At 30.8% G+C, this 24,641-nt stretch overlaps 1 protein-coding gene across 1 annotated transcript in view; it reads right to left on the bottom strand.

The window, feature by feature from the left end:
* Positions 1-531: 531 nt before the first annotated feature.
* The window catches only part of LOC123654493 (facilitated trehalose transporter Tret1-like), a 33,585-nt gene continuing 9,475 nt past the window's right edge, over positions 532-24,641 (bottom strand). Inside the window, exons 2-10 of the mRNA XM_045590392.1 lie at positions 11,010-11,260; positions 10,548-10,706; positions 10,085-10,224; positions 5,314-5,546; positions 2,938-3,079; positions 2,464-2,590; positions 1,829-2,019; positions 1,360-1,498; positions 532-806 (exon numbers count right to left, since the gene is read on the bottom strand). Coding sequence (XP_045446348.1) covers positions 685-806; positions 1,360-1,498; positions 1,829-2,019; positions 2,464-2,590; positions 2,938-3,079; positions 5,314-5,546; positions 10,085-10,224; positions 10,548-10,706; positions 11,010-11,260 — 1,504 coding nt within the window. The 3' untranslated portion in view covers positions 532-684. The remainder of the gene's footprint in view (positions 807-1,359; positions 1,499-1,828; positions 2,020-2,463; positions 2,591-2,937; positions 3,080-5,313; positions 5,547-10,084; positions 10,225-10,547; positions 10,707-11,009; positions 11,261-24,641) is intronic.

Below are 24,641 nucleotides of genomic sequence, written 5' to 3'. Positions count from 1 at the left end.
GCTGCTACTTGGTGTAGATATTTTACAATTTATCAATAAATATATCTAAAAATAAGTTATCTTTTTATAATGGCACTAAAAATATCTTATTAATTTTCTTCTGTACAAACTTTATATTTTTTACAATAAATTAAAGTACTTTTTACAATAATATGATGGTATAAATTGATTTACTCCTATGTAAATAGCGATTCCAAAAATATGTTTTATATTGATACTTTATATTTCCATAATTATTTATTTCGAAAGTTAAACCCATATTTCATAACTTGCCTATTACTAAACAAGCGATTCAGTTTAAGTGATGTTTTGAGATACAAAGATAATTTACAAGTTTTTCTTAAAGTATAATTTCTAAAAATAAGTACACATTGTACATTTTGAGTAACATACTTATTTCATTTATAATGGACAATCTTTTTATGTATTATAAATACGTAATAGGCTTACAAACCGTAATTTAAAATTTTCCTATTTGAGGATTTATTGTTATTGATATTTTCCTTCACATTAATTAAAAAAATACTTAAAGAATTATTTAAAAGTTTTATTTACAAAAGTAAAATCTAATAAAAACATCTTATTTAGTAGTTTCAGCATCTTAATAACCTCTAATATAGATGTATGTAATATACTTCAACATACATTATCATTAAAAGTACCCTTGCATTGTTGTGTAATTGTTCAAGCTGTTTCAGTGACACTCGGTTTTTTCAAACTTTTCGTCCTTCCGCAAAAGTAATCTTCGATTTCTTGTAGTGTTTTTCCTTTAGTTTCAGGTAAAAATATGTAGAAAAATACCATACCTGTAAACAGATTTTCAATAAAGAATTAATGTAAATGTTATCTTAATGTAGGTCCTTGTAGAACCCCTAAAAATAGTTAAATTATGTTGTGAAAACTAATTTTACAGTGCTTATTTAACATAATTTCAAAATACTTTTAGTCTCATCGTTCATCATCATCATCATTTCAGCCTATCACAGTCTACTGCTGGACATAGGCCTCTACAAGTTCACGCCAAAAATGGCGTAAACTCATATGTTTTGCCCATAGTCAGTCACCACGCTGGGCAGGCGGGTTGGTGACCGCTGGGTTGGCTTTGTCGCGCCGAAGACGCTTCTGCCCAACTTCGGCCTGTGTATTTCAAAGCCAGCAGTTGGATGGTTATCCCACCATCGGTCGGCCATAGCCACACAGTGACTTTTAGTCTAATAAACATGAAAGATTATTTCATATTAATACGTTTTAATTTAAAGTTAACGTTAGATTATTTAAAAAAACAGATAAAAAATCAAGTAAGAAATCAATGTGTTTTTTGTATGTGTATTAAGTACGTTTAAAAATACTCTCACTCACCAGCTATTGATATAGCTCCATATAATCCGAATACCCCGTAGTCGTTAAGAGAATGCTTCAGATACGGGAACGTCTTTACTACTGAGAATATCGATAAGTGAGCAGCACATGTAGTCAATCCTCCTATTATACCTCGAACCTATAATAATTAACTTATTGTAACAAAGTTTAAATGAATAAATGTATTCTTTATTTCTATGTATTACAAAACACGAAGAAAAACAGTGACTGATTAGCTTTTCGTAGTAAACCATTTTCTATCGATCAAAGAATTGATCATGATAGGATATGTTTAGAAAAACTTGTAGAAGGACGTGTAGTGGTACATGAGAATTTATTTCTGATAAATATTTTAAAAAGCCACTGTACTGAACATGCGATTATATGCGAAAAAAAAACACCTTGAATCAAAGAATCCGTTCAAAGGTAGCAAATTAAAAAAAATCATAACAAACAATGATGAACATACCTGAGTAGGATAGACTTCGCCGATCATGATCCATGGTACGATGAGATATCCCAAAGTGCAGAATATTGTGAAAAGGTAGATACTAGCGACTGGAATCCAGGAGTGTTGCGGCGGGATAGCGTTTTCTTTCCAGTATTGGACAAAGTAAAGATATACGGAGAGGGTAATCATCATACTGCCGCAGCCGAGAGCTGTAGTAAATAAAATGAACAAACATCTTTAAATACACACACGGGCGTCTGTTCCTAAGGTCAAAAACTAAATGCTTGTCTCATAGGTAACAGCTGATGTACATATGCAGGTTTATTTACATTAAAGACCCAGATTCGGAGCGAGAATTGAAATCGTAACCCTCGCAGCAGAAAGCAGGGTCACTAAAAATACGGCAACGGGCTAGTTATAAATCATATACAACCATTTGCAAATTATAATTTTGATTTTTATTTACAAATGATCTTGAAAGAGTTCCAAAGTTATCACAAAACGACTCAAGACTAATCAGTAAAAATAAACTTGTAATAAGTTCAATAAGTAACCGACATATTGAAGGATCCATAGAAATAATAATTGTATTATTAAGATATTTTGTATTTAAAAAGCTGAAAATTTTAATTTAAAAATAAGTAAGGACTTACCAGAAACAAACGTAAGCGGTCGTCTCCCACATCTCCTACACAAAATACAGCCTACTACCGTAAATATTACTCGGAGGATTCCCATAGATATCGTCAACCAATATTTGTCTAATGATGCACCAGAGGACTGTAACGAAAATAATAGATAATATATGTAAAAAAAATTCCTGTTAACAACATGAAACAAACTTTTAACGTTGCTTTACTAATATCGATTCGAAACTTTATTAGTTAAGACTTTAAAAAAAATATTTTTTTAATGAAAATATTTGTAAATCCAAACGTTTGTACCAAATTGAATAATTCCTTTTTTAGGTTCGTTATCGTCACGGCAAGCTTTGTATAAAAAAATATTTTAAAATCGATATATTGACAAAAAAAATCTCAACATTTCATGTGGCGGTACGGAGTTCACCAGGTAAGCTAACATGTTATAAATAAATAAATAAATAGAGAAAATAATTCAAGTCTCACCTCAAAAACTTCAACAGCATAAAACGTAATAGTGTTGACTCCACACCACTGGTAAATGAAAAAATAGAGTGCCAGGATTCCAAAAGGCTTAAGTGCAGATGGAGACAGCAATGCTTTTAATATTTCCTTCGGTGATTTTAATCTAGTAACAAAAACAATCTAATTGAGCACGAAAAATTAAGAGCATTGTCAACTAATTGTTTGTTTTTAAATACAAAAAAATTACTTATTTACATCGACAAGTATAGTTCAATATACATTATTAGGAATAATTCAAAAAGTAAACGCAGATCTCGTTTAAATTTAAATGGGACCACACGACAAGTACTCGCTTTCGAGCCAATAATCATCAAAATTAGTGCAACCTCTAAAAGTTATGAGGTAACACGCATAAAAAATACAATAGACTTAAAAATCACCTACTTTTTTGAAGTCAATTAAAATGTAATAGTTTTATTTATCCTATACTTTTTGCGTTACAAAGTTGTTCTAGAAACTTGGATATACCAAACTAACAATTAAACTCGACAGGAGTTCGTGACACTAATTTCATTTCGAAACGCACATTATTCGAACTAGCATAGAATTTTTATTACCTTTGGTAACTAGATATTTCAATTATAATAAGACATATTGTTAAATTTAAAAAGCGATGTGTGTATAAATATAAGTCGTAAAAATATTAATAATTACTTAATCATCGTTAATTCAGAGAATTGCAATCAAAAAGACTTAAAAAAGCACTTGATATGAAAATAATTGTGTTTGCTCGCAAACGAAAAAAAAAACCGACTTCAATTACATCGACAAGTAATACAGTACAAAGTATACACATGCAGTATAGTACAAGTATGCAGTACAGTACAAAGTAATATAGTACAAAGACAACGTAGATCGACGAAAAAATAGTCAAGCAACTACGCGTTATTAAAGATTCCTCAAAAAGTAGTTATCAGATCTCGATAAAATTTATATTTGACCACATGATAAACATCAGCTTTCGATTAAATTAAAAATTATCAAAATCGGTACACCCAGTAAAAAGTTATTACGGATTTTCGAGAGTTTCCCTCGATTCCTCTGGGATCCCATCATCAGATCCTAGTTTCCTTATCACGGTACCAAACTAGGGATATCCCCTTTCCAACAAAAAAAGAATTATCAAAATCGGTATATCCAGTAGAAAGTTATGCGGTATAATACAACGTAGGTCGACGAAAAAAGCGTCAAGTAAAAACACATTATTAGATATAACTCGAAAAGTAGTTGTTAGATCTCAAATAAATTTAAATGGGACCAATTGGCACACACCACCTTTCGATTAAAACAAAATTTGTCGAAATCGGTCCACACGGGCAAAAGTTCTGATGTAACATACATAAAAAAAAAAAAAAAAAAAAAAAAAAAAAAAAAAAAAAAAAATACAGTCGAATTGAGAACCTCCTCCTTTTTTGGAAGTCGGTTAAAAAATAAACATTTGGTTACGCAAAATAATTTCGTACCATTCATTCTTACGAATATTATGAAATTATAAAAAAAACTGAAATTTTAATTTCACGAATTCTATTTTTTGAGGAAATAATAATATTATTTTTATTCCTTTTTTAGCCTCTTATAAGTCATTACGCCATTCGTATTTGTTTACGAGTGATATTTTCTGACGTTGTATCCTATAGCGTAAGTAAATAATTGTAACAGGTGTTAAATAGTATTCTCGCGTATAATGCTCTCTTAGTAAATAATACATTGTTTAAAACAAAACAACAACGAGGCACGCTGTAAAGAAATGTATTTGTTGATGGAATTGAGGACAGTTTACGTCTGAATGTAAATATTGCCGAGAGATAATTTCTTAGAAACAAATAGAATAAAAATACAAAAGTTTAGAAGAGATGCAAGAACAATTACTGTGACAAAAAAAAAATGTTCAAATTAAAAATGCATACTAAATATTTCTCTTTTAATTAAGTTTTATCGTGAAGATAATGTTGAAACCCTTCTCTATAATAATAATAAGTAACTAAGAGTCTAAGTAAGCTGATCACGGAGTTGAGATTAGCTCTACCATATACAATTAGTTCCTATATCGCTTTGATTAAAAATATAGTAATGGAGGTAGTTGTAGTTGTGAGAGTATATTTTTGATTATACATTCAGTCTAGCCCGATGGAGTAGTTTGAAGTGGTTGTGAGATCGATTTCCACCATAAGTCTGGGTGTAATATATGTTTTATTTTTATATGTATTATTTATATGTTTACTTATCAAAAACAATTCTTAAGAACAGATGACCATGTGTATATGTTAATGATATATTATTTATTCAGTGGTCACGGTAACGAATTATTTAAAATATTATTTTGAACATTTTACTTACGGTTCAACACAATTCTTTTCTTTGAACGTTTTCATCTTCTGTATTTCATCCTGCAGGTTGCAGGTTGAGCCTCTCAATTTGGCGAGAGAAGTTTCCGCTTTCTCCGTCTTGTCCTGGGTTAATAGATAGTTCGGCGTCTCTGGTAACAGCGTCATTCCTATCAAAGAGACTATCGGAATGATGGCACTCACTCCCGCAAGCACGTTCCATGTTGTTACACTGCCAATCACGTACTGAAAAAAAAATTGTTTTTAATTATCTTGTGCCTCTAAAAACATATAATGTGAGTTCTCTCGATTAATGCCTAATAAGTTTTATTATATGACACAATCTAAATTTATAAGCTTTATAAATCACAAGTGAAAGTATTTATTACCTATACCTTTTCTTTTCAAGTTATTTTCTATTAAAAATATAAAGAAACCGATTAGTTTGGTATTTTTTTCCAATTTAAAAAAAAATAGTTAATGTGGATATATAGAACATACTTATTTGTCAAAGTTTAGGAGTTTTTCTTTTCTTTTTGTATTGTGTTTATTTCTGGTCCTTCGCCACAGGATTTTATGCTACGGGGACTGTTATTATAATGCTTTTTGGGTACCACGTTGTATTTTCTTTTAAAAGTCTTTTATCTATAGTGATGAACTTGTGATATAAAAAAAAGTTTGATGATAGGTTTCTTTCAAAAGAGAGTTTTAATGAGAAATTGTGCCTAGTTCTACGTATTTCCGTTGACACATCGTAGTTTATATAATAACGCTAGTACACGCTAGTAATTGTTTACATCGCTCAATTCTAATTTTACGCGAACACGCTTCCCGTTCAATTACGGTTTATCAATGTTTGATATGGTAACGGAAAAACAGCGTATGTACAATCGTGTACAAGTCCTTGCAAACATTGGCGGGGCATTCATTAGTCTAAATTTTTACGTCAAAATTTTGATATCGATGCTTACGCAACTTAGTCTGCATTGAATTTTAGATTCCTGAAAGCCCTTTTACAAAAAAACAAGTCAAATAGAAGCAGCAACTTAAATTTATTTGTTAATCTATCTTGTACCTAAACTACTGCTTATGTTTGTTTGATTTTTTTAAATGTAAGCCATTAAAAAAAATCAATATATGATGATGTATTTGTGTAATTTAATTAATCTCGGTTGTATACATTTTGTAGGATAATAATAATTAACTAGCTATCCCCGCGATATCAACCGCGTTTATTTGAGGAAAAAAATAGCCGTCCTACTTCTTAAAGCATACTTAGGTATAACTTTTTTAAATAGTTTAAATTTTTAAGTTGTTGATGCCGGTAGAGCAAGCAGTTTATCTATTAAAATATATATAATTTATGTGGAGTAATTATGAGGTTTGTTCTAAAAATGAAGGCAAACATCTGAACCATAGCGTATTAATATATATTATGATACATAAAACACGTGATGATTATCTTGTTATGATAAAATAAATTTAAAATTATAATCAACATTATAAACAAATCATACAATGATACACGAGTCATATGTCATCGGACTATGATATAATCATAAATTATAATTGTATTTTATATTTATTAACTAGCTTTGCCCACGATTTCATTTGATTGCCACGATTTGGAATTTAACAAAAAAGTTATAGTTCAATTCACAGAGTTATATAATAAATAAATTTTTATGTATATGTACCGTGTATACATCCATATATATTTAGTAAAAGCGGTTATTTTTATATTATAAACAGACACTCCAATTTTATTTAATTGAATTAATCACGTCTTGAGTGTATATATAGTAATATTTATCCTGCTTTTATGGGGAATTATATGTAGGTAATGTCGTGGGACATTAATATATAATAATTTTATAATAATTTGTAATTAAAATATAATTATAAACTGGTATTAAAATAAGACTTATACTTATGCTAAAATGTTCATTGTAAAAAAAATAACAAAAGATATTTTGAATCCTGAGAAATATTATAGATTATTATTAAAGTATAAAAAATATGTTTAAAATCACAATGAGGGTTACTGAACCTCAACTAGTAAAGGTCAACACTTTCACCGATGAGATTAAAAAGCATAGTCAATGTTTACACTGTTAAATGTAGACTAATAAAAAAATATGCTTTTCGTAACAGATTTAGGTCTGCAGATATTAAAATCCCCTTTTTGTCTTTACCGTCTTAGAAGACCTTGAGAAATCGACAGTTTCCCATCGGCTCAAATAAAAACTATTTAAAAAAAAAAACCGAAAAGAAGTAAAAGACACCTTTTTATAAATAAACGCGACTATTATCAATATTTTTACGTAATAATTATATTATGTTTTGTATCGTTTACGAACTCTCGAGTCTCGTCACAGGAGTAAAACGTAGTGGAAGTCGTTGACTGTGAGATATAAAAAAAACGATTAGGTAGATAAAGCTCGAACAAAATTCAAGTGTATTTACCGTTGCACGAACTCAGTGTTATTGTTATGTCTTATAGTTTATATTCATTTTATATTTTTGAATGAATAAACGTTGGCAATTGAACATTACGAGATGTGGAATATGTTTTAAGTTCTATTTTTAAAATTATTTTTATTAAAGTTTCAAAGAATATTATATGTTTAGGATATTTAGAATGAAGTCCCGCTAAACCAACTCTATCGAATATACTCGTATTATCACTATCGAATTCTATTTTATGCGCTCAATGTTAAATTAGCACCTCCATAAAACTTAATACAAACTAATGTATCGTTATTTAAATATAATAGTAATGTCGTTATAATTTTATACATTTATATACATTTTCAGCCTTTCATTATAAATAGGGAAAAAGTCGGATAGTTTCACCACTTTTCAAGAACGCTCTGTTATTCAAGATGTGTACTTATTATTTTTGTATTCGCAGTGTAATGTATATCAAAACAAGTAATTGGTCTTCTATAATAGCTCGTTTTTTAATATAAATAATAAGTACTTAGTTTTGAGTTAATCCTGTTTTATTTAACCTTTACTCAACTTATTCAATTTTCAAAAATAAACTATATATACTAATATTTTCCTAGAAGTATCAAAAATACAATTGAGTAAGTAGTGCGAATCGATTATTATGAAATGATAACACTATCAACAAGCCTTATACATAGTGAATTCGAAACTGTGGCATGTACCCCATCGAAGCAACTATGCGGCTTTTCCCTTATAGTATATAAAAAATAAGGGGCCATCCATAAATAGTCACACGATTTTTTTTACTCCTCCTCCGTTGTTACAGATAAGTCACATTTACGCAACATCCCCTACCTTATGTGACGTCATATTTTTTGCAATTTTACATCACATCAGTTTCGACATTATTTTTATTTCTTTGAAATTATTTTTCAATAAAATCATCATCAATCTAACATATCTATGAAAAAAAATATGTAAAAGTAACAATTATATTTTGAAATGTGATGTCACAAAATTTTAGACCTCTCCCCAGCCCTTGTCGCACAATGTCAGACCTCGTTACCCCTAAGGTGTTATGTAATTTATGGATCGCCCCTAATTTTACATCGATATTTAATTGAATTTTCCCAAAAAGAACTTCAAGACATAAACATAAAAGTTTAAAGTCCAAATTATTAAAGTATTTTGAACTATGCAACGTGGTTTTCAGTAATCGATCAAAATGATTTGTGGTTTAAGAAAATAAGTAATCCGTTGAAAAATGTTGTCAGTTTGTAAACATTTGTACTCCAACTAATAGTGTACATGGATAAATATCGTGCATTGACTTCAGTCTAGTTCATACTTTTTTGTTATAAAAAATTATCTGCGAGTATGTACGGTAATACGTGTACCAGTTTTTTTTTTAATAAATTTACGAATTATGTCTCCTACTTTTTTTTTAAGTTAGTTCGGTATTATAGGTTTTAGTTTAATAGCATATCGCTTCAGCCTATAATATTCCACTGCTGAGCATAGGCCTCTTTCCCCATGTAGGAGAAGGATCAGAGCTTTATCCACCACGCTGCTAGCACATCAATAACAGCAATTTAATTCACACACTCACTTCAGCCTGATACAGTCCACTGCTGGACATAAGCCTCCACGAGTTCGTGCCAAAAATGGCGTGAACTCATGTGTTTTGCCCATATTCACCACGCTGGGCAGGCGGGTTGGTGACCGCAGGGCTGGCTTAGTCGCACCGAAGATCGATTTATGAAATGAAAATAATATCTGAATTAAATCAGCCTATATCTCGGTAAAGGCCCCGTTCTTCCCATAAGAGAAAGATCAACCCTTCTAGTATATAAAGCTTAATCGACCATGCTGTTACATTACGGGATCCAAGATAATTTCCCTACAGCCAGTAACGGCCACTATCAATGTCTATGACAACAACTGGGACTGAAAGTTGTACGTGCTCTCCGAGGAATGGCGGAGAGTTAAATTTGTACTACTCACTAGAATTCAAATAAAAATAATAATATGAAGTTAAAATTTCCAGTTAGCTCTCTAGCACTCGCTTAAATATTACATGTTGTACAAGTTAAATAAATATTATTTATTAATAATCCAAGCCATAATCATAAAATGGCTCGTTTATTATTCTTTATGTGTCATTATTATTCGTTTAATTTTATACAGATTATTAGTTTTACAAATGTTCAGGATTGTTAAGTTAAATTAGTTGTTGAGAGAAAAAATAAAGATATTCACATAAAACAATATTACGATATGAAGTTCGCCGAATCAGATTGTAGTTAATAACAATTATCGTAGGTACGTACTTGTATCAAAACTCCTGTAGAAACTCCAACAGAGGCCATTGCTCCAAGCATTCCTCGTAGATGTGGTTGTGACACTTCACAAGTATACACTCTTGCTGGAGCCCCCACCATACCAGAACCAAAACCTATCAATAACCTGCCTGGAAATATAACAACGGTTTTAACAGAATACAAATATGAACTAAAATAATAAATGTGTAAGGAATGTCCAAGATTTTTTGTTTAAAAAATATCGCCTAAATTCCATTTCAAAGAACAACAAAGGTTTAATTTTTGCATTGGTTTTTTATTTATTTATTTAAATTTACATTTGTTTTATTTAAATGAGCATGTGTTTTTTTTTAATAATAATATAATACGTAAAAACCACACATTAATTCTAACAATTTTTTTAACAATCTTGAAAAGTGTGGTGTTCAGAAATATACGTCAAAAAGTAGGGAAAAGATTTAAATAAAGTTACCTATATAAATCATAGGAACATTTTGCGCAACCGATACAAGGATCCAGCCTAAAATAAGCGGCACTTCCGTGACGATAAGGGTTCGTCTGCGACCAATGTTGTCCATGAGGTAGCCACTGACGATGCATCCAACTGGCGTTCCAACTGAACTTAAACTGGCTGTAAATAAAATAAAAATATTATAAAATAGTTAAAACTCATAGTTTTCATATATATCAGAATAAGTTTCAATAATTTCGTATTAAAGTTATGCTATAGATATTAGACACGAATATATGTAACTATTAAATAAGTATTATAAGCGTCAACATACAAATGCCGTGATCATAGAACGACGGTCTCAAAAATATTGGAAATCTCAAAAGGATAATCTCTGTAAGTACCATTTAAATTATTATTCTTTAAATAAAAGTAAAAAACGAGTACTTGATAAGACTGCTCGATAAAGAAAAATACACTTACCAACCCAACTGGCTTGACTTTCCGTAATTTGAACACTAGACGCAGCGCTCTTCAATTGGGGTAGTGCCGTTGCAGAAAATCCAAATGCCATTCCTGTATTCATGGTGCCTAAATTGGCGACAAATGACGCAATAATCTGCCTAAATGCCTTTCCTCTACCCTCCTTCCCAGGTTTCGAGGTTTTACCTGGTGAAGTTGTTTTGACAATGGTCGGTGATGTACCATTTTGTATAAATGGTGTTGAATCACTCCTGAAAAGACGAAATAATACTTATTCATATCATTTTCCTATGGTTTTTCTATAGACTTTAGAGCTAATCATGTTTATAGTTCTAAATTTAAACTAAGATTTATACGTGTGAATTTTAATACCTAAAATTTTAAGTCTTGCTTGTTGATATGGAAATCGACACAATAAACAATTACCTACCAGTAGGTAAATTATTACGCACAAAACGTTTATTGTTTTATGATAATATGGTTATAAAACTAGGTACTTTTATCTTAATAGGAACACTGTTTTATGAGCTCATTTTAATAATAACACTACCTCGTGCTGTGTATGACAGACTCTTATGTTATCAGACAGTGCCAGTTTGACCTTTAAACAATTTCTATTGCCAACTCATTTCATTACGTGATCGAGAACATGCAAAGTTCTCAATTTATTTTACTATATATATTATTTCATTTATATGTATTTTTTTATTAGATTTTTTTTTAGTTTTTATTTTTCCTTATGATTTAAGTTCGTCCTAATTAAAAAAAATGAATAAGTTACACATATATTTATAGTAATTACAATTTTAACAAAAAAAGAACATAATTTTATAGTTATCAAAAAAAGAACATAATTTAATATCTCGATCAAAAGGATAGGATGTATAGTTGGAAAGTTCTTATATAATTCTAATGTGTAAAATATAAATTAAATCTTAAAAAAGACTGATTAACAAGAATTAAAAAAATTAAAGTCGTTAGAAACTCCTTTAATATTTTTATACGCCACTCGGCTAGTTTTCTTCGAGTCTATATTAGAAACATCAAAATGATTTTATTTTAAAACACATCATCAAAAATGTTATCTCCAAAAACCCACAAAGAGCGTAAAGCGCGAATAGAGCAAAACAAAACAATATAGCTGATTATTAATAGTAATTAATTTTATCTCGTGTTTATTAAAAACACGTGCCCAGTGGCCGGTCTCTGTTTACAGACCGAGTCAATGACTGAACAAATAAACACAGAGAAATTATCTTGACATCTCATTAATTTCTGAATAATCGAATAAACTATTAAACTATTATATTTATTTATTATCAACGAAAGTCTTTGAGTATACTGATTAGGTAATTAATTTCTTCCGAGTGTTATCGATATTGCCAATTATACATACAAAAACATTCAATGATTAAATCGATGATCTGTATCTTGACTTTAAAAAAAAGAGGAGGTTACTCAGTTCAACCGTATATATATATATATATATATATATATATATATATATACATACCCCGAACATACATACATAACATATATATATATATATATATATATATGTTATGTATGTATGTTCGGGGATAACTCCGTCGTTTATGAACCGATTTTGATAATTCTTTTTTGCTGGCAAGGAGATATCCCTAGTTTGGTACCATGATAAGGAAATCAGGATCCGATGATGGGATCCCAGAGAAATCGAGGGAAACTCTCGAAAATCCGCATAACTTTTTACTGGGTGTACCGATTTTGACGATTTTTAATTTAATCGGAAGCCGATGCTTATCAAGTGGGTACATTTAAATTTCATCGAGATCTGATTACAACTATTGGAGTAATCTTTGATAATGCGTATTGACTTGACTATTTTTTCGTCTACCTACGTTGTATTGCTTGTCAATATAATTGAAGTCGGTTTTTTTCGTTTGCCAGCGAACACAATTATTTCAGTACTTATTAGTTTCACTAGTTTATTTTTTCAACTTATTTTTGTATATATTTATCACTTCTTTATTTACTTTATTAATATAAATATTTGATTAGATGTTTCTTGATATATGATTATATATCAAGAAACATCTAATCAAATATTTAAAAAGAAAAAAGCATTGTTTAGCGGTCTACGTCATGTATATATAGGTATTATAGGTTATGTATTTTTTAATAAACGTCTCACACTAAACGGTTACTACGTTGTCGGGGGTTCAGAAACATCATACAAGCAAAAATACCCAGACTACGATAAACATCTGTATGACTTGCACAAATGTTGACTATGAGCGGAGATCAAACCCGCAACCGCCAGTGCTATGGCCGCTGGGCTAACGCGTCGATATATATTTCAATATTTTACAAAGCTAGTTTTATAATATAGAGATAAAATAAAACATTAAACATGTTAATATATAAGTAGATAAGAATATTAGAAAACAACCAGGCAGTCTTTATTAGAGCTCAGCGTGAGTTGTTTAAGTGTTTAGTACATACCGGCGGACGTAATAGATAAATAAGCTACAATGCCTACAATACAATTATAGCAGCGACTACGACACTGTTATAATATATCATCATATACCTATATTTATTAAGTGGTTTTATAGACCATTAAGCTAAATCTATACAAACAAATAAAATTAAAGTGTCTGTTTGTAATATTAATATAACCGCTTTTTACTAAATTCATATGTATGTATACACGGTAGGTACGAGTACATATACCAAAATAACATTTTTTAGAATATTTGTCTGTCTGTCTGTCTGCCTGTTTGTTCCGGCTACTCTCTGAAACGTCTGGACCGTCTGGAGACTTTCACTGGCAGATATCTATTGTAGTAATAAGTAACTCCTGTTACTTTTATTTTAGAAATTTATTTGTTTTATAACTCTGTAAACTGAACAATAACTTTTTTGTTAAATTCCACGCGGACGAAGTCGCGGGCACGGCTAGTAATAAATAAATTAACAAACAAATGCTTTAAACTCAACGGGTCCACTGGGACTTACTCCTGTTTCGGAGGTCCAGGGGGGGGAGGAGGATACACAAAAGCGAATCCTAAATAACGGCGTACTTATAGGTACTAATGTTTACGCTGCTACGAATGTTCGTGAACGCTGTGCAACGCATCGTCAATATTATCGTCGATTAAAAAAAAAACAATGCATTTCTAATATTGTCATAAACAAAATTGTAAAATAATAAACAAGTAAATGAAACATTAATTTGTATAATAAAATTTACAATTCATATTAATAGCGATTATTTTAATTTTATGGAGAGAACGGCCGCAGATTTTATAGGAAAAGCGTTTTAAGATGCCATAAAAATATATCTAATTGTAGGACAAGGTTTTGTTATCTATTAATAACTACAATGCTGGTTGACATCGTCATTACCAGTAATAATAATTAAACATTCAAATGAATTGCCTTGTAAACGTAATTGTAAATAAGTCTTTATTACCTTTCATCGGTACGAAATAATGTTTATTATTCATATATCCCCGATTAATAATAGGTAATCTTCCATTGATGAAGGTAATTGTATTTTGTGTTGCTATGGTAACGAATTGTTTTTGTTTGATTAAAATTAAAGATTGTTCCTTTATAAGATATTAGAGATATGCTGTGTGGTTACGGCATCAAAGAATATAGCAACCCCCTCTCTTCCCTTGAGTGTCGTAAGAGGTGACTAAGAGATAACACAGTTCAACTACTACCTTGGAACTTAAAAAGCCGAACGATGGCGGGATAACCATCCAACTGCTGGCTTTGAAATACACAGGCCGAAGTCCTGCGGTCACCAAGCCGCTTGTCCACCGTGACTATGGGCAAAACACATGAATTCACGCCATTTTTCGCGTGAACTTGTGGAAGCCTATATCCAGTAGTGGACTGCGAAAGGCTTCTATGATGATGTGACTTTATAAGACCGTTGAACATAACAAGAATAACCAAAATACATTGAAGTTGAAATTATAGAACCGGATTCGTTTCTAACCAGTATTTTCGTGTGCATTTATTTATTTCTAAACTTTAAATGTTCTATTTTTATAAGTTAACAAAAAATATTATTGCTTAGTTACAATGTATTTCTTAATATTTAATCTTAAATGTATTTATTTATTATTTATTTATTTCTAACTTTTTCACACCAATACATAATTGACAAAATACAGCATTACATTTGTAAGTAACACAGTTGCATTAGTTGCAACAGGCAGCCTTATTGCATATATCTATAAACATCTCTGGGCAGACGACTGATATAAAAAGCGTGGGAAGTGGCGAAAAATATATTTAATATATGTATTGTTCCACGGTAGAAAGTAAACGTGTAAGAATTAAATTTCAATAATATACTAAAACTAAACGAAATGCTCCATACACAACGGCCCCTAATAGTTTTTAAGACCTGTGCCTAGGCCACGAAAAATATCTTTTTGGCATACGCAAATATTCGCCCTAAGCGATCATCGCGAACCTGCAATCATATACGCAATTATACCTGCAATCACATAGGCAATACCACTGCGTCGCCGAATCGGGTACCGCAAGAAACTTTTCTTCAACCACCTGATATAATTTGAATATGTGGCTTATATATAAGACGTCATGTAATGTTGATTGATTAAAAAAAAAATCTGTCGAGATTGAATCTTTCTCAATAATAAAAAAATGCAAAATTTATTTCCTTTTTTATTGTATACTTTAAGTCATCAATGACTATTTGCTTATAACTCAACCAGTATTGAAAGTCATTAATTAAATTCAAATTGAATCTAGGTCGCGTACACTAGATATCGCGCCATTATAGTATCACGAATATTTTCGGTGATATAAATGTAAATATTTATAATAAGGTAGAGCAAGATATGCCAGTGATAATAATGTAGCGTAACTATTTAACAAGTCTTAATTAACAAAGTAAGTAGAAAATCATAATCTCGTACTATTCAAAGTTTTTTGTTATACTCGTAACTATTCAAAGTTTCATATTACAATGAAAATCTTTGACAGGAGACGACACCATGCTATTTTTAATATGTACGATTTTTATTTTTGTGTTACCCACAATTAGGAATTCTAAACATTTTTGAATATCATATCAAAAATTGACCGCTCCAGCGGTTACGAGTCTCTGTAAAGAACTCACTATAGACGGCGCCACGGTTCGCTTAAACCGAAAGTAAAAATCATCATATCAAAAGTTTCGCTCTAGTGGTATATCGTTCCATAGCTTAATTGGCTAGAGCGTCGACACGGTATGTCGAAGACGCGGGTTCGAATCCCGCTGGAGCGGTCAATTTTTGATATGATATTCAAAAATGTACATTTATATGTCAAAAACTAATTGTTACTGATTATAATAAAAAACGCAATAATATTTATATTTTAGGGAACGTATTAATTTTTTTTATAATAAACCTTGAACTTGCCCCTTATGGATATCACGCACTAATGGTATGTTTGTTTATACGCTATTGGACCAAGTGTAGTGGAACATTTTTGAAACAATAGGCTGATGCGCATATGTATATTAAATTTTGTACACTATTTCTTAAATACTTGTCCGAAACGATTTAATTAACATGAAGGAAAAAATAAAGCTGTCTCAACTTCCGTTCAGCTCGCCTGATCACACTTTTCGTGACGCTCTCGTCTCGCATTCGCCAGCTACTCTCAAAAGAGCTTAAAATACGTAAACGCAGTATGATTTTTAGTGTGTTTGTATAATTTTCTTCCTCAAGAAAATATCTTCAAACATTGTAGTAACGTTTTCATCTAAACATATTTTGATTAGAATACTAACTATACTTGGATTTTATCTGACCATTATAGTTTTATTCGTGCAAGCTTGTTGAGGTTTCAAGTGCTAAATTTGCTTAAAATAGTAGATAACGTATACTCACGAAAGCTGCATCTCTCAAACTCAAAAATTTTGTAACACTACGTACAAATACATATTTGAGGAAAGCTTACCCGATTTTTAGCATAGGCCAGATATACACAAATAATACGACGGTTCGTTAGAGTTTACCAGCAAAACATTTGAAACAGCAGAAAGATACAGCTTGCAACACAATAACAACATTACCCTAGTATGTTGCAACAAATAACCACAAAGGGCAAATATCAAAGACAAGAAGCGACCGGAACACAAGAATTACTACGATTACCAATTGTCCCGATGAGCTACACACAAGAAATCAAACGTAGGACCGAAATAATTACCGTACAACAACTATTCACCAAGCAAAACTCCCACAAAAAAGCATAACAGTAAGGACAAATACAAGACAAATAATAAAACGACAATTTACGAATCAATCGAAAAATCAACGATCAAACTCATACAACAATTAAAAAAGCACTATAAAGAAGTAGTATATGTATTTTTTATATAAGTGTGATATGTATGTATATGCTTGTGATTTTATATATATATATATAAAGCGCGTTTCTAAGTTGAAGCTCATCAAAATTAAGCCTCGTTTTCAAGGCTATCTTTGCCATTTGAATATTTAGACATATGTTTAAAACATGTATCTAAATATACACTACATCAGTTACGCATATTTGCACAACAAAAATCTTATTAATATTATATTAAAATATAATTAATTTCGTACTCACACTAAAATACCGTAAACATGCTATAATATACCACTTCAATCAAAACCTTAAAATATACTAATAAAAAAACAACCCTTAACTATAAAACCAACGCTGAAACAAACACTTACGCCCCAAATGACAACTGTGAAATAACTTACATAGAACCATAGTTCGTTATATCTTCATCTCGAAAACCCTGTAATTCGCTGCACCTGGTATATTAATTCAATCTATATAAATATAAATAAAATGTATTTTATTTTTAAGAAAATATATTTCTGCACTTGTATTAATTTTTACAATTTTCGTGCGAATTTCTTACTTAAAAAAACAGATGAATATCAATTTATAAGAAGAGTTTTTTGTTTTTATGTAACTAGATCGGCAAACAAGAATACGGCTCACCTGATGGTAAGCGATTACCGTACCTTATAGATGTCTGCAACACCAAAAGCATCGCAAGAGCGTTGCCGACCCCATTCCCAGTTCCCCCCCAGGAGCTCCGGTCACCTTACTCACCAACAGGAACACAACACTGCTTGAAAAGAGTGTTATTTAGCTGTAATCTTTTGTAAGGTACTTACTTACTACCCCAGTCGCACTACTCCATATTTTGAGCATGAAATTTCCTGCCGTGCCCTACCTCAGTTATTAGTTATTTCTAAAATTATGTTAGGATAAAAGCCTATATTTTATGCTAGATCACTAACTCTCTACTTACCAAGCTTCATTAAAATCGGTCCAGTAGTTTTTGCGTGAAAGAATCCACACAAACTTTCGCATTTATAAAATTAGTAAAATCTTTTAAGTACATAATATAAACTTATTAAGTATTTTAAAAATTCCTATTTTATATTCATAGTAATCAATCTCATGCTTTATGAATCCTTATCTAGTTTTAAGAGCTATCTGTGACGAACACCTCTCCTGCCAACCAATGATTTACCCGACTAGAAAAAAGGTCAGGCTCAACCAAATCATGTATCTGGGCCGGATCAGGATAGAATGAGGCATGCCAGTTCTGGTCCAGACAAGGATAGCCTGATGTAAAATATAATCAACTATGGTAAGGCATACTGGATCAGGACCCGGTCCGGTCCAGATCAGACTAGCCTGATGTAAAATATAATCAAGTATAGTAAGGCATACTGGATCAGGACCCGGTCCAGCTCAGATCAGGATAGCCTGATGTAAAATATAATCAAGTATATGTATAGTTATCGAAGTTAAGAGTATCGAATTCGCTAATGATATCGCTATGATTTTTCACTTATGTTTCTATATAGTATTATGCACTGTGAATCGAAACTAGTAATAAGTAATACGAAATTAAATGGCTAGTCTGGTATTTTGTTTAATATTACTATAGACGACGCGTTGGTACATCGGTCACAGCACTGGTTTGTGGCTGTTGCGCTGGCGGTTGCGTGTGCGATCCCCGCACATGGTGAACGGCACCAGACCACGGCAAACATATATATATATATATATATATATATATATATATATATATATATATATATATATATATATATATATGTTTGCCGTGGTCTGGGCGTTTGTGTTTGTGTATTGTGTGTTTTTCCGGAACCCCGACACAGGAGATAATCCTAGTGGGGGGCGTGGGCGTGGGCGAATTACATACTGTATACCGCAACTATATGTAAATATTTAGTTCCTAAGTGTTCTTAAGTTAAGCGTAAGTATCAATGTGTATAATAAAGTTAAATTTCAAACTATTTGATCAAATATACCTATATGTGTTATTTTATCCTGTTAACTTCCCAATCAACACAGAAATAATTTTAGGTGAAATCGTAAATACAAAATATATTATATAACTTTTTAACCATTCTTTATTATCTTGAAAACATGATGTAACTGCATTAATTAACTACTACAATAATTAACCAGTTTCAAGTCCATTGACACTAACATTTCTCTTTATTTATATGATTAAATTTGCATTGAAGTGTACAGTATTGTAAATTTGAAGATATCATCAATCGACTTAAGGACTAGTTGACTTGACTTCAGATTCACAGAATTTCATCGTTTCATTCATTTCATCGTTCAATTCATTCACAGAACCTTAACACCAACTCTGTTTCCTAAGACATGTCTGAGTTAATCGTCGCTTAAATTCTTAAGTTACTGATCTGTAAAGTGTATCCTACATTAAATGAGGTCTGGTATCACGCCGTATGATTATATTTTAACATTCATACAACTGGCTCGATGAAACAATTACACATATATTTAACACGCATAGAATCTGCAGAAAAAAACAGTTTTACTTTATTTTATTTTATTTCATTTTATTAGGATAGCTTACAGCTTATTATAACTATAACTAATACAGGATATGAATTTTAAAAAAAACCTAATAACAAGCTTCCACATATAGAAATTATTCAAAAATTAAATCTTTAAAACGGTTATATTAATATAATAATCATTATCATCATCACTTCAGCCTATCGCAGTCCACAGCTGACAATAGCGTGACCACACCAAAAATAGCGTGAACTCATGTGGGTTGGTGACCGCAGGGTAGGTATAATAATAATAATAAGCTCTTAATCATTAAAACTACGGTCTCGATTTAACCTATTATACTTAGATTCATCGTTAACACAGTTACACACAGTCTGCTGCCGTCATAAATGACTGTTATCTGCCCGCATTATATATAGAAATATTTACAGAAATATGACTTGAACAATAATACAATTATTATTTGTTTAATTTTTACTTTCAAAAATCTATCAATTGAATTAGGCTTAAAAGGTATTTTTGAAGCATTTTAAAAAGCATACAACATTTTTAATTAATTATATTGGTTAATGTAAAGCTACCATTGATTATGCCACAGAATGAAAATTCTGTATGTCAACTAGTATAGACTTCTTATGTCTAAGCTGTCTTGAATTATATATAGTACCTGGGTGACCGAGCTTAGTTCGGTATTTTTAGTAAATCGTGTTTTGTGGAAATCATATTTAAATACGAATTACATATTTATAAAATATGAATAATATTTTTTTACCGTCAATAATAAAAGATATAAATAACTATAAAAAATCAAAAATAAAAAAATAGTTCAAAAACAATAATGATTAAATATGAAATATATTTTTCGATATTACCGACATAATAATAAAAAATAAGAACTGAAAAACTAAATAAAAAATAACGAGTGCAATTAGAAAAAAATAATAATAACCGATCTGAAATTTGAGGATTTGAACCATTGTCTTTTCGGTCGATCGAGACCGGCCGATTTTCCCACCTGAGCTAATAAAACTTTGTGACTCTTGCGAAATTTACCTTCGTATTCTAACGATATTGTAGCCATTTTTTACTTGTCTATAAACTAGGATAAAACGACATTTTCTAAAAATGAATCCTAGCTAGATTTATTTATCTCCCCCGAAATTCCATGCATACTAAATTTCATGGAAATCGTTGGAGCCGTTTCCGAGATTCAAATTCCATATATATATTTCATATATATACGAGTATATACAAGAATTGCTCGTTTAATAGTATTAGATAATACAACCATATGTAAATCTTAATGAGTATTTTGAATAAGAAAATCTATTTTTTTTTTGTGTTTGTACAATATGTATTTATTTTTAACCGACTTCCAAAAAAGGAGGAGGTTCTCAATTCGACTGTATTTTTTTTAATGTATTTTACATCAGAACTTTTGACCGTGTGGACTAATTTCGACGAAAAATTTTTTAATCGAAAGGTGGTGTGTGTCAATTGGTCCCATTTAAATTTATTTGAGATCTAACAACTACTTTTCGAGTTATATCTAATAATGCGTTTTTACTTGACGCTTTTTTCGTCGACCTACGTTGTATTATACCGCATAACTTTCTACTGGATGTACCGATTTTGATAATTCTTTTTTTGTTGGAAAGAAAATATCTCTAGTTTAGTACCATGATAAGGAAACTAGGATCTGATGATGGGATCCCAGAGAAATCGAGGGAAACTCTTGAAAATCCGCAATAACTTTTTACTGGGAATACCGATTTTAATATTTTTTAATTTAATCGAAAGCTGATGTTTTTCATGTGGTTACATATAAATTTGATTGAGATCTGATAACTACTTTTTGAGTAATCATTGATAACACGTAGTTACTTGACTATTTTTTCGTCGATCTACGTTGTATTACTCGTCGATATAATTGAAGTCGGTTTTTTTTTTTCGTTTGCGCGCAAACACAATTATCCTTTATAAAGACAGTATTTATTTTCTTGTGTGTAAATATCATATTTCTATAAGTGTTATTATGTGTATGTTGAAGCAAACTGGTTCAAACACGTTTTTAACTGAATGACTGACTCTTTAAACAACGTCATTAAAATACAAGTCTAGTTTTGTGGTATAAACATTACACTTTTAAACGTTTAACCTCACGTCTGATTTAAAAGCCAACCTCGCTCACCGTCAAGATTTATCTGCGATTTTTATTTTAGAAAAATAATTGTGCATGAGCCCACAAAGGTTTCTGAGTTAGTAAGACAAAAAGAAAAAAACATATAAAAAAAGTGTAGCAACGCGCGCAGGATACAGCTAGTTGTTTCACATAAGAAATAAACGGTTTCTGCAGTTTGATTTTTGCTAACCTTACTGGTAATTTAATACTTTTATGTTCTATTAATTCAAGGTATCTAATCACTATATGTAAATTTAAAACGAAACAAATGCATGTATCTAAGCATTTATGCATATGCTTATATTTATGTAACCTATGTTCACAACATGTCTGGATTATATATAACAAGGTTCAATGTATAAAAGAAGCTTTAACCAGTTCATTTTATCAGAAGTCATTACCTCACTGCGTGGTCTTTGATGTACACTATCGATAAGATAAGCTTGTATATCACTCACATCTTGCATGAGTGCTGCATGTAAATTTAAGTTAATTTGAAAACATATTGAAATTTTTATTACACTATTTACATAGAGATAAGTTTAATAAGAAGTAGGTTGATGACCACTGCATTTATCGTATCTTATCAGCAATATATAACAACAATATATAATAATGACTTTATTAGGGTTCAATAAAGAATTTCTTAATTTTTAATGCATATAAGATAACAGTAAAAGAATATTGAATATTGCTTTTTTAACCGACTTCAAAAAAGGAGGAGGTTACTCAATTCGACCGTATATATATATAGCAGAATAAATGCAGTTGAGATGACAGCGTTAAGAAGTATGATAGGAGTTAAACTGAGCGACAGGATAAGAAATAGTGAGATAAGGAAACGTTCTGGTCTGAAAGAAGATGTAGTGACAAAAATTGAGAAAGGTATGCTCAGATGGTTTCATCATATCGAGAGAACGAGTGAAGAACGATTGACGAAAAAAGTGTATAAGGCGAGTGTGGATGGAAGGGTTGGAAGAGGTAGACCTAGGCGGACGTTCCGAGACCAAATAAGGGACGTCTTGAAAAAAGGCCAGGTCAAGAGTGCCCTAAACCGAAGAGCATGTATGAAGGAAATAATGAAAGTGGACGAAGCGAAAGAAGTATGTAAAGATCGTAGCAAGTGGAAAGAAGTGGTCTCTGCCCTACGGGAAAGAGGCGTGATTATATGTATGTATGTATGTATATATATAGTTATATAATTTTTTTAAATATTTTTAATGTATGTTCGGGGATAACTTCGTCGTTTATGAACCGAGTTTAATAATTATTTTTTTGTTGGAAAGGAGATATTCTAAGTGTGGTACTATGATAAGGAAACCAGGATCTGATGATGGGATCCCAGAGAAATCCAGGGAAACCCTCGAAAATCCGCATAACTTTTTACTGGCTGTACCGATTTTGTTGATTTTTAATTTAATCGAAAGCCGATGTTAATTGTGTAGTCACATATTAATTTTATTGAGATCTGATTAAAATTTTTGGAGTAATCTTTGATAATGCGTATTTACCTGACTATTTTTTCGTCTTCCTACATTGTATTACTTATGGATGTAATTGAAGTCGGTTTTTTTTTTTTGTTTGCGAGCATACACAATTATTATTACAAAAGCGATGGTATATATGGGTAAAGTCGATAATTTTGATTTGTAATATAATATTTATATGTACAATTAATTATTCTTTTGTCTTTCAAGTAACAGCCTTAATCTTTTTTTATAAATTATTTCAGTTTACATAAATCATAAACTTAACGATAATAATGTGTATTTTGTATTTAATTTACTATAAATATTTCCATGCATTATTTTTTCAATGTCATGTAAAATGGAGTGTGAGTGTAATGTAAGTGTGATCGACACTAAATATAAAATATAAAATAATTATTTGGAATGTAAGCGCGAAAAAAATGTGTTTAGTAACGACGCCACATTATAAAACTCTAAAACTATCAGTATTCGTCTACTATATTATGCATGTATTATACATATAAACCTTCTTCTGGAATCACTGTATACTAAAGAAAATCGCATCAAGATAAAGATTGCATCAAGATATAGAATTTAAAGATATATAAGCATAAAGACAGCGGGAGGCGACTTTGTTTTATACTACGTAGTGATAAGTGTGCGAAATTTCATTATCCTCCTCCTCCTTAATAATAAATTATCACATGAAGTTCGCACGCTATTACTGATATTGAAAACAAGTCTTTTTTATATATTTTTAATATTCAGTCTATATTAGCTTGACTCACGCTTATCTTTATAATAAATTTTCCTAAAACAATAAAGTTAAAAGTTAAATATTAATACGTACGTATACTCGTACAATAAATCGGCAAATGTGATAACCTTTGTTTCGTAGTAAAACTGCTTACGCGAATAAATAAATAATTCCTTTACTTTAAAAATAAATCGTTCACGTGATGGTATCGTGACAATTCACATTCACGAATGCTAAAATATACGAATATATGGAGAGCCGGTTTTTTTGTTCGGTTATACTGCGAAAACAACTGAATCGATCTGAATAATATTTATACCATAAGATGTAGCATG

This window comes from Melitaea cinxia, chromosome 6 (assembly GCF_905220565.1).
Source record: "Melitaea cinxia chromosome 6, ilMelCinx1.1, whole genome shotgun sequence".
In the NCBI taxonomy this organism is placed as follows: domain Eukaryota; kingdom Metazoa; phylum Arthropoda; class Insecta; order Lepidoptera; family Nymphalidae; genus Melitaea; species Melitaea cinxia.
This window is presented reverse-complemented; position numbering and strand designations above follow the sequence as displayed.